Raw genomic sequence first — 12,733 nt, forward strand, 5'->3', positions numbered from 1 at the left:
TGCGGAGATAATAACATGCACAAAAACAAGACAGAGCAAAACCAAGCAACAATATACAACAAAACAACAACAACAACAAAACAATGACAGAAAAAAACAAAACAAAACACAAGAAAGAAAAGCTTGTAGTTAGTTCAAGGATTGTTTGGAAAAATTTTATTGTGATTCTTATATCACCTGAAGTTTGGTATGGACCACACATATCACCCAAATAAATGCTCATTTTGCTACACAGGAAAATTTTATAGTTGTTTTTCCAATATTTTCCTTTTGAAGGTTACTTGTGTTTTTAATCGTGCATTAAGAGAACTGTTGGGGAAAGGTGGGTAATGAATCTACCTATAAGTCGAAGAATGTACTATATTTTTGTAACTATTTAAAATTCATATTATGAGTTCACATATATTTAGAGGAGCCTTGGTGTTTTGTGATGATGCATTGAGCTGCAATCCTCATAGTCAGCAGTTTAAAATCACAGGCACTTTGTGGAAGAAAGCAGAGATTATCTACTCCCATACAGACTTACAGACTTGGGAACCTAGAGGGGCAATTCGACCTTGTCGGTTGGGTTGCCATGACTCAATGGTAGTAATTTGGTTTGGTTTATTGTAAGTGATTTTATAACATATAATAGATTTTAATTATTCCATACAATTGTATTAAGTTGGATTAGTGATATTCTTGCTGATATGTGCTAAAATAAAAATACATTGGCTTTTTATGTAACTCTCATCTCACCTTCAGTTAACCTCTTAGCCTTTATCTGAGTTTGGATTTTTACAGGTAGTACTTTTAAAAGTTAGAGCAGTTGCTCTTGTTTCTAAAGTGTAGTTACAGAGATTTATATTCTTTACAGAACAAACATTAAAAAACAAATTTAAGCAACAAAATTATAATTTGTTTTTCTTATTATCATTTTTCTCATTAAAATGTTTTTAAATTATTTAATGCTATACAACCAATCTAAAATTTTCCCAAAGTAACGTCATTCTAATAGATATCTATTTAGGAAAATAATGCCAAAAATAACATATTTCAGTTTAATATATAATAGCATATATGAGTAGAATATACATTGTATATATTATCTAGGTTTTATAAATATAAATTCAATTTTATATGATTAAAATATATCCATGCCTCTATGTATACAAGTATGTATAAATGTCATTTAGATTAAGTAACTATAATCTTTTATGTAGGTTTTCTGTTTTAAAACAAATAATTTAATCACTTTATTTCATCTGATTTTATTTGAATTACAAGATATGTTTACATAAAAATGTTGAAATGTGTTGACTCTGCATTGTTTTACTGCTTAATGGAAATTTTTCATTCTAAAATTTAAATTTAAGAATCATATTATTAAATTTAAGAATCATACTTTATATTTGTCAATCGTACTTATAAAATTTTGATCATGTGCGATATTTGTGGAGTGAGAAAATACTGGGATCAGACTTTTTTAAAGTATTACTATTATAAATTTCACACTATCATACAAAATGTTCTTCCGGTAAGCTTTTAATCAGGAAGAAGCTTGACAATATTGTTGACAATATGTGACACGTTGGCTCTCAAAAGAATGGCTTACCTATACAGTGCACTGGGTACCCTTACGGGTAATCTCGTGTTTCTCTCTTTATCCAAATACTGAATAAGCAGGAAAGGTTGGTCTGCTGCTAGTAGAACACACATTTCCTTGTTGTCTGGGTCATGCCAGAGCTCATATAGCAACAAAATCACCCTGCTCAGTCCAGGTATGCTTGTGTATTTATTTTGGCTATAAAAATTACTCCCTGGGTCTGTTCAAAACATCTGTAACATTTTTAGTAAATGAATTGCTCCTTGGATTTCCACCCCCCCTAATTCTGGTAAGTATGATAGAGATTTAAAGAACAAAGATCATGTCTAAGTCCTTTTGTGTCAACAATTTTGGCTATAAACTATATCCATTATTGTAACTATCAAATAGTTCATCCTTAAAAAAATCTAATGTCTTTAATGTATAATATGTCAGTTTTGTGAGAGCATGTCCCTTTGTAAACCATTACTAGTAATAAAAGGAAGGAAATGAAAAAAAGGAAAGAAATGAAGAAATCTGTAGGTCTTTAAGTAGCACAGACTATAATTATTTTATTATTATATACGTATACTTATTAAGGTTATATGAATTTTGGAACTTTTAGATAGTTGCTGGTGAGTTACTTTTGAAAATGGCAGCAGCCCATTATTGATTAAATGATCTTATTATTACTCTGCTCTGCTTCTCTGTTTTCCTTACTTCCAAGAGTCAGAGTCATTTGAGTTCATCATGAAAGACATAATCATAGGGCCAGAAGGGTGAACACCTGTTTTGAGACTACTAACCGTGAAGGGCCTTGTATCAAATCAACACTCTTGCCACAAAAGTCTGTGAGAAGTGACTGAAACATGGAAGAAAAAATAAAAGAAAGAAAATAGCTTGAAGGCATCTGAGAAGAGTCAGGCAATCAGATCTTCAGGACTCAATACTTTAGCAAGAAAGAAAGCGCAGAGTCGGGGCGGGGGGCCAGTGCAATGCACAGCCTCCTGCAACAAAGAATGTTTACTCCAAATGTCAATAGTGCAAAGAGTGAAAAGCCTGACATTGAATAAAGCCGGAGGACTTCTGAAGTTCTAAGAGTGCCATAATTTATATGACAATGTGGTATTGTACAAGTACAACAGAAACCCAGAGACATTCTTGCATACACAGGCTAAAAATAAATCCAGAAACATACTTGCACACGCAGTATAACTAACTTTGACAAGGGTACCACTTCCATGAGGAAAAATAAAATGGTATTTTTGATAAATGCTTCTAGGACCAAGGAGATATTCATATAGAATGTCCCACTGCCATCAAAGTGATTCCAATTCAGTCAACCTACACACACTGATATATCCATATGGATAATAGATAAAGTAAGTTCTAGGTAGGTTCTGAGCTCCTAGCAGGTAACATAGAAGAACAGTCCTCAAATCACTGATGACGGAAGAAAAGGATTCACAGATGGGGTATCATTAAAATTAAGAAATTATAGTAATCAAAATCTAATGTGTGACACCGCAAAGCAAGTCACGGAGTAGAAGATCATTTCAAAACATACCTCTTATAAAAGACTTAGCTGAAATATATAGAGTATCAACACGTAAAGACAGAAAGTCTCATTTCAAATATAGACAACATGCTTGGGAAGTACTTTACAAAGGAAGATAGCCTATAAACATGAAGATTTTGCTCAATACCTTTAATTATTACGAAACTTCAAGTTCCATTTGAATGGGATAGTAATGCACCAGCATGTCTAACATCTGATGAGCGAGGGCAACACATATTTGTGACGATAGAGAACAACTGGAACGAGTATACATTGCTACCGGTGCTGCACAAAGGGTCACCATTTGTAAAACGGTTTGACAGCTAGCTTCTAAAATCTCACTCCCATATATTTAAGAACGGTCTGGGGACCATATCTGCCCTCCTCTGACCTCCCTAGTGCCACCAGGCAAAGGTCACACATGCCTCCACCCTCCAGTTTTCTTTACAAATTTGACATCAACCATTCCTTCCACAGCACTCCACTTCAATGCTGAATGAGATGGTTCATGGTAATAACCACACCGAACTCACAGAAAATGCTCAAAATTTAGGAGATTTATTAGAAGAATTTACCGATTACCACAAAGATTACTAAAGAGGGAGGCTATTATTGGTCCACAGCAACACTTCTCTTCAGTCAGTAGCAAATAACTCTCCAGTTTTCAGCCTCTCACCCGCATGGTCCCTTGCCCTCTGCCTCCGTAGTCCAGGAGGTCAGCCTGCTGCTCTGTCTCCACTCTGCTCCTTGCTTCTGTTTGCTCTTCACCTTGCCTCCGCCTCTGGTGCCTCTGCTTGTGCTCCCTTGGGATTTCTTTCCCTTCCTACTGAGGCGACCCATCCTCATAGGCAGGAATGGCAAGTAGAACTGACCATCCTCCGCTATTGGTCTTACACCTGCCCTATTTGCATAGTGTCACCTAATTATTTGGTGTGACTCAGAGAGCTGTGGACTGCTATTGAGTCATTTCCAACCAACAGCCCTGTGGGAAAAGCTAGAACTGCTCCGGGGTGGGGGTGGGGGTGTTCTGAGACTGTAACTGTTTAAGGGAGTAGGAAACGAAGATTTTCTCCTAAGAAGCACCTGGTAGTTTTTGAACGGCTGACCTTGCAGGTAGCAGCCCAACAAGTAACCATGATGCTACTAGGGCTCCTTCAGAGACATGGATGAAAGAGCTACATTAAGAAATGTCACTCCACCACAGTATTTCACGTGACCTAGAATTTTCACTGCAAGTTATATATCCAACAGAAATGTATACTTGCATGCACAGACAGTTCCCGTCATTTTTCTTAACATACTTAACAACAATACCTAAAGTTTGGAAAGAACTAAATTGTGCTATAATCAAATAATAGAATATTACATGACAATAAATTTTTTTAAAAACGACTGGCTTACTCAAAACTCGGATGAATCTTACAAAAATAATAGTAGATGTAAATTAAATAAACGGGAGTATGCATTTGTGAATCAAACCCAAAATTCAAATCAGGCAAACTTCTTTATATTACAAGAGGTCAGAAAAATGATTCCTCTCAGGGTGATGCCAAATGGGAGGCAGAAGTATGCCTTCGGGATTAGTGGAAAAGATGCTATGCCATTTTCTGGGTGGGTGGTCAGTGGACTCATGCATATTTCAAATCTCACCAATCTGAACACCTTGAATTTTGTGCATGCGGTTTCACACAAGGAGCCTGGTGGCACAGTGGTAAAGCCTTCAGCTGCTAATTAAAAGGGCAGCAGTTTGCACCTACCAGCTTCTCCAAGGGAAAATGATATGGCAGTGTGCTTTCCTAAAAAAATAGTTTTAGAAGCCTTATGAGGGAGTTCTCCTCGGCCGCTTGGTTTGCTCTAAGTCAGGATCAACTAAATCACAATAGGTTTGGGTTTTTGGTTTTACTACATGTATATTTTTATGTTTTAAAATTTTAACCACTAACTATCCAAATAGCAGGCAATTCGAGATCATGAGAGTTTGTTAACATAAAACATGTGAGGAAAATTTATAATATTTCATAATTAAACTGAGACTAAGATTTCTTTAATCCAACTATTAAAACAAATTTATGTTATATAATTTATCCAGTAATAAGATATTAGTACTGCCTTGTACTTAAAAGGTGATTTAATAGGAATGCACTACTATATTTGTCCTTGAATACGTAGTATTCATCTGCATAATTAGCACTGTTTTGTATACTGGTTTTCCCCAAAATGTAAAACTATAATTCATATGATTTAATTTAAAGGTAAAATACAAGAAAAAAAAGGACAAAAAGTGTATAATATTACAACAAGCTGCCAAATTAATATTACGTTCTCTTTTTCTGCTCATTGGACGTTGCTGGTGTTTCCATTTTGATGCTAATCTAGATATGTGATTGGGCATAAAATACCAAGACTATATGTTCTCTAACCACTTTTTCCTTCAAAATAATGGTTCCAGAAACATTCTTGAAAATAGTTTCTTGGTCAAATAAGATTGGGAAATACTTCCTTTTCCATCCAAATATTGGAAATTCACCTTAAGCATAGTAAATGTTTTCAGAAATATTGCAATCAGAAAACCAGTGATCCTATACTACTTGGACAGGGAACACCTTTTCGGAGGAAACTTCCCTGTGGAAGCAAACATAATTTTGGATATCTTAACTTAAAGGAATAAATGAGTGAATTTTTGCTATATAAATCCTCTTCAAATACCATGAACTGACCAGCATTCAAATCAAGTTTCAGTGAGATCCAGGATAGAGATATTTGAGGTTGCTGATTGGAGGAAGCCCCAAGAGTATGACTATCAGATATATAGATGTTGAAGAAAATATCTTATTTTGGATTGCGAAGCAATTGATTTATTTCATCTCCCAAAGAGAAAGCTTTGCCAACTCTGCATTAGAATCTCCCATAATAGTGACTGCAAAGGTTACATTTTTCTCCATGAAAGTCATATGTAGAAGTGTTCGAATGAGCAGTTATCTCTGAGTTCTGCATATTGAGTAAACATGTCAATCCAGAAATATTTACAAGCAGGGATTACTGGTTAACAATTAGTCTTGGGAGGACATTAATCTAAAGCTATGCCGTTTCTCAATCTCCTCAAAATGGGGTAACTGCAAGTTACAGCAGTCCATAGCAGGGAGCTGCCCATTGCAGGTTGGGTTTAGAAGAGGACAAGGCATGACAGATGTCATTGCTAATGTCAAATGGATCTTGGCTGATAGCAAAGACTAGACAAATGTGCTTACTTGTGTCTTATTTACTATACAAAAGCATTTGACTGTGTGGATGATCGTAAACTATGGATACCATTGAGAAGAATGTGAGTTCCAGAGTCCTCTCTTGTGGTTCCTGTACATGGGCCAAAAGACAGTCATTTGAACAGAACAAATAAATACCATATGGTTTGAAATTAGGAAACATGTACTCAATTTGAGCAAATAACATATGCTGAGGAAACAATCCAAAAACATAACTATATGAATAATACAGCATTAGGAGTAAAGTAAGGTTTATTAATAACCTGTGATATGCAGTTATTACAACCTAGCTTGCTGAAAGTAAAGAGGACTTAAAGAACTTTCTGATGAAGATCAAGGACTGTAGACTTCAGTATGGATTACCGTTTCAAGAAAGCCAACATCATCCAAACTGGAACAATAGTTGACATCATGGTAAACAGAAAAAATTGAAGATGAAAAATTTATATCTTGCTTGGATCTGTAATCAATGTTCATTCAAGCAACAGTCAAGAAATCAAACTACTGCATTAGGCAAATCTGCTGCACAAGACCTCTTTAAAGTGTTGAAGATCAAGAGGCACCTTAAAGGATTAAGGTGCACTTGACCCAAACCATTCTGTGTTCAATCCAGTTGCCTCACTTGCATGTGAAATTGGATAATGAATAATAAAGACTGAAGAAGTACATGAATGATGATGTTGGAGAAGAATATTGAAATACAATGGACTTCAAGATGACCAAGCAAATTGATCTTGGAAAAAGTACAAGTAGAATGCTCCTTAGAAACAAGGATGGTAAGATTCCTTCTCATGTACTTTGGACATGCTATCATGAGATACCCATCCCTGAAAATGGGCACAATGTGTTTAGAAGGTCATTGAAAAGAGGAAGATCATCAAGGAGAGGGATTGACAGAGTGACTACAACAATGGGTTCAAACACAACACTTGTGAGGATGAGACAGGCAGGGCAGTGCTGTGCTCTGCTGCACACAGGGTCACTATGAGTTCGAACCGATCCCATGGGGCCTAACAACAAGTTGAAAACTAGGAAACCAGTTGTTCAGAGACTAGAATTTAGGATTTTTGCATAATGAGCAATGGTTTATTCACTGGAAAAGCTACCAATTTCAAAGCAGTCTTGCATTATTTTTTGTTGTTGTTAAGCAAAAGCATTGACTAAATGTTGGTTTGTAGTTATCATTGATAACTTAATAAGATTAGGGAAGCAAAGGTTAGAAAAAACATGCTGCTGTTAATTCGGATTCATAGCGTTCCTACGGGTTCGATTATAACCACTCCATATGGTTTCTGAGGCTGGGAATTGACAAGAGCAGACCTCCTCGTCTTTTTCTTCTTAGAGCGACTGTTGGCTTCAAACAACTGACCCCTCTGTTAGTAGTCCAATGTTCAACTCACTTCACCTCAAAGTATCAGGAATGCGTGGTCTACTTTACCCAGGTTTTTAATGTCTTCAATGATGATCTACTCTTAAACAAAAGTCAAATATATGCCAATTTAAGTGACATCAAATGGATGATAATGGTATGCAACAAAGACTCTAAAATGGACAAAGAATGGGTCGTTGGCATATTATTCTTACTAAAACTCTTAGCCACTATTGGACTTGTCACGTTTCTAAATCAATGACTTTTACTGACTACTCATTAGCTTATCCTGCAGGCAGAAAGCTAACCACTCTGTAATGGTGATTACTGTGGTGACCTTTTTCATTCTTTTCCCATTGAGAAGATAAATTATTATGAAGACAATCTCAGCTTTCATTTAAAGGTCAACAGTGCTTCATTTTGACTCTAATTTATTTTCAACAAGGTGAAAGAGTCATCTTTATCACTGATGGCATGGCAAGAGTTGACTTTTTTTTTTTTTTTACATCTACCAGGTCACAACTGTTTTTGTAGTAAAGCTCCACAAAAATTTAAAAAGAAGTTTCCAACTCAGATATCTCTGTGGCCATAAGGGCTAGCTAGAGTGATAAGTTTTTACTTTATCTTGAAAATACCCCTGTATGTGTCATGGTGTGCGCTGTGTGCCTTGCACAAGCAGTGTGCCCAGCATTCCTCCACTAACAGTGTTTTCCTGTCTTCTTCCTCCCTTTTATTCTTCACATCTGCCTGCTTTTCACTCTCAACTTCATGTTTTAGTCTCCTGTGAGTCCTGGCTTTGAGGTAGGTACTCCCTCTACCTGTTACTTGCAATGTGTTTCAAGCTTTTTCAGATTAGTATTATGATATTGAATTGACTTCAGACAATTATCTACATTGATACTTTGAGAATAAACTGGGCAGCATTTACCTGAGAATTCAATTCACTGAATGGTAATACTCTCCACTTTTTTTGTTTTTATTTTTTGGCATTATTATTTAGTTATTGAACTAACAGAGAGCAATATAGTCATTAGAATAATCTATGTATCTTTCATTGGGCAACCTCACATTATTTGATCACATAACATTGATGTTTTTCTTCTGTTGAGAATAAAAAAAATCCGAGTTAACCTTCCCTTTGCAAGGTGCAATGTTAACTGAAGCTCACACACATTGGATGAGTTTTGATCCCTAGCACTAAAAACCCTTACAAAGTGGAGACACCGTCCGATGTGCACAGTATAGGTTGAACATCAAATCAAAACCCATTTCCATCGAACACAGTACAATGCTAAATGAGGATTGCCTGAAAGAGAACATAGTTGCTTGTTACACTTCTTGGGTTTAGTTTCTTTTTCAAGAAAAGAGGATTTAACCCTTATGTATGATTGCCGTCTTCTTAAAGAAACGACGGGTTACAGAAATGGCACACTCTTAATCCAAGAACAAATTATATATGTCAAGGGAGCGAATTCACAAATTTCTTTCATAAACAATTCAATTAAGCCCACTCCAAAACAGTAATGACTGACCTTTTATCAACCTTCAGCATTTAACAGCTGGAATGTGGAGAAGCTGCATCTAGGCAGAGTGTTCAAGCACACTTACAACAGCGTTCTGATTGGGTTTGACGCGTTGACTGAGTCATCAGTTTCCCTTGTAACTTCACCTTGGGCTGATTGAGAAAGTTATTGTTATCTTTCCTCATGAGGCTACACATTTCAAACACCACTCTCAGTGTTCCTTCTGGAATGGTCTTCTGAAAGTAGCTCTGATGCTGGAAGCTAATGAAAGCATCGGTGGAGCATGCTCTGGGTTAAATAACATGGACACGCTAAGCTGTCGATTCATATGATATAAAATGAGGACATTTCCTTCAATAACAGTAAATCCCCATTTCTGGATAGCTTATCCTCGTTTAAAATGTTCTTTACTAGGAAAAGGGTAGGGTGAAAGCTAGTTACAAGTAATTTTTAGTGTGTTTGCACATTAAGATTTGTATCTTAAAATGCCTTTCAGAGGCAGTTTGTTCTGTTTTGTTTTCAAAATCATTTTATTGGGAGTTAATACCGATATCCCATTCCATATTTCAGTCACATTAAGCAGTATTATACAATTGATACCACAATCAGTTTCAAAATATTCTTTACTTCTTGAACTCTTAATGTCAGCTCACCTTTCTACACCCCCACCATCACCACTGCACCTCCCAGAAACCTTTATTCTACTTGCTTCCTCTATAGGTTCATCAACCCTGGGTTTCACATACTGAAAAACAGAAGCACATGTAACAAAAATTCAAGAGGGTCACCCCCAAATGACATAGCACATCTGTGATAGAGCCCAATATGAGCAAACAAAAAGCAAAAATATAGACAATGCTCATCAGAGAGGAACTCCATCAACACGATTTTAATCAGTCCAGTCAGGTTTATCATTTTGCTCTATATAGTCATTTTCCCTATCCACTCTATTTGGTAATCACTTTCCTCCCATCCCTCAATTGTGGATAGGGAAATCCCTGGATGCTTATTTCCCACGTACATCCCCAAACATATCTTGGACTCCAACTGTCATCCAAAGCTTTCTGCAAACCCGATTCTCACAATTTAGGCTCTGATACTATTCCCTTCTCGGCTTTGCATTATACGATTTATAAACCTTCGGTCACTGAAGTTGGTGTGTTTCCTCCATGTGGATTTATATGACATCTCACTTAGATGGCTGCTTGTTTGGAAACAAGCCTTTAAGATCCCACACATGATTTTATTTTATAGCTGGCCACTATTAAGTTCTTCACCACATTTTGCTAAGCTTCCATATAGTCTGTTTTCTCATTCTGAGGGCGAGTATCAAGCAGGGCCATGATGTAAGAACTAATTGTTCTTAAGTTGGAGCTAGGATTTAGTGCAAGCCCTAAACTTATTTCTGGGTCTATGCTTTTTAATCTGCATTTGTCTCCTTTTCAAAAGCTTTGTTTATTTCTGGTAGAGAGCCTTATCCCCTTGTGGCATAAAGATCTTCCATTAGTATTGTCTTTGATTATCTCCTGATACTAATTTTTTAAAGCACTGTTGAGAGAGGGATATTGGTCCAATGTATGCTAACTCCATATTGCAGTACCTGAATTACTCATTTACACAGAATCAGTCATTTCATTGCTGGACTCTATTTACAAAGACAATGGGAGTTGGTTTTAGGGAAATTTTTTACAATAATATTCACTGAGAATGTCAGTCACAGGTTTGCCAGAGTAATATATATCTCAATACAGCATATACGGCATTGATGTGGCATGACCGTGTTTGTCTGTCTGCCAACAAACATTTCAACAATCTTGGTACATCTGTTTTCTGTTTCCTTAGACACCATGTCTTTCCCGACTTAAGTACTCAGATTACAGTGTGAGGTGGAGTCCAGTTAACCCAGTAGAGTTTCTGCCATGTGCCCTGAAGATCCAGGATTCAATGTCCCAGTGTCCTCCTGCACCTGGCCTGCGTCCTGAGGATGCACCCAGAAGCCCTGGAGCATGTAGCCCATTCAGTGCATACCACTCAGACACTAACTCCCTACCTAGGATGCCCGAAAGCATTCTCAGTCATTCTGCACCCAACCTGGGAGTCGGTCCTCCCACTTTTCCTACCAACAGTCATGCATTTGTATTTTCCCGGATGTGTTTGCTCCCGTTTTCCTCTGCTGACTATCCTTTCCCATCAGTATCCCTCATCCCTCTGATAGGGCTGTCTACCTGTCTGGGTGAACCAAGTCATAGCTTTCAGTAGGCAACATTCGCCTCCCCTCCCTCAACCATTTGTTCCCCACTGACTTGAGGTGCCCACTAGCCAAGTGACCTTCAAGATACATACCTAGAGACGATGGTGTAGCGTTCATTGGCACCAGTAAGACTCTGTACCAGGCTATCTGGCCCCACTGGCCAGCATCCTGCATGTCCTGCGAGCCTGCGCTCTCCTGTTCTGTTGTTTGTTCCGTCAGCAGTGGACTCATACAGTATTTGTCCTTTTGTGATTGACTAACTTCAGTCAGCATTATGTCAGATGTACTTTTTAATGTACATTGTATTTTTGCTTTCAAATTATTCTTGGGCTTGAAGGCAGACAGGGAAGCCTTTTTCACTCCCTTCTCTGTGCTACAAGCAGGAACACATTAAAAGAAGCATGACTGAAAATAGTCTGATTTTCTTTGGAAGTTGTGAAAATTAAAGGCAGCCAGCCTTTACAATATAGTGCCTGATGAAAATAAGTTGTATATACTGCAAAGCTATTTGTCTTAATTTTGTTTATATTGAGTTTGCTGAAAAGGTACCAGACTATTCTCTAGGTAAATGCTTTGAAAGAATATTATGCATAAAGTTTGACCATATATTATGTAGCGATATATTTTAGTAACAGTTGTCTAAATAGCAGAATTATAGAACATGGCTGTGGAAGCCTTGTCATTGTTTCTTTTCAGCATGTCCTAGTTAATTCACATTTCAAGGTTTGTAATCCTTAGGTGCAAAAGTATACAGTAAAACAATCCATGATTTCATGGAGTTCAGAAAGACAGACAGTCCTCAAACAATAAATATACTACAGGTCTTTGTAAAAGCTTTCTAATTTTCTCTAGTGCAATAATATACATTTATATAATCAATCTCTCCCATTGATTAGGATACTTTCATTTTTTATTTTAAACAGTACTGAAATGAGAATTACTATACTTTTTTTTCACATCTGTCAAAGTATGTTCTCAGTAAGCTTATGTTGAACTCATTATATTCTTGGGAACCAGAAGAATCAAAAAACATATGTATTGTTATTTGAGAGTGAGTTCTTTAAGACGTTGTAAAATGTTATAACTCTAATAATAATATTACATGAGAGTAACTATTTCCTTAATGCTTCATAATAATAAGGGTTCTTTTTAAGTTCAATCAAGATTTTCTAAAGTTCTTCATTATTACTTCATAAGGAGCCCTGGTG

General features: G+C 36.7%; 1 protein-coding gene across 1 annotated transcript in view; it reads left to right on the top strand.

Annotated features, from left to right (window-relative positions):
• PRKD1 (protein kinase D1) overlaps positions 1–12,733 on the top strand; it is a 178,591-nt gene that overhangs the window by 82,195 nt on the left and 83,663 nt on the right. Inside the window, exon 5 of the mRNA XM_030884929.2 lies at positions 8,529–8,552. Within this exon, the coding sequence (XP_030740789.2) occupies positions 8,529–8,552 (24 nt within the window). The remainder of the gene's footprint in view (positions 1–8,528; positions 8,553–12,733) is intronic.

Source organism: Echinops telfairi, unplaced genomic scaffold, assembly GCF_000313985.2.
Source record: "Echinops telfairi isolate 266 unplaced genomic scaffold, ASM31398v2 ScPeMD7_18;HRSCAF=68, whole genome shotgun sequence".
Lineage (NCBI taxonomy): Eukaryota > Metazoa > Chordata > Mammalia > Afrosoricida > Tenrecidae > Echinops > Echinops telfairi.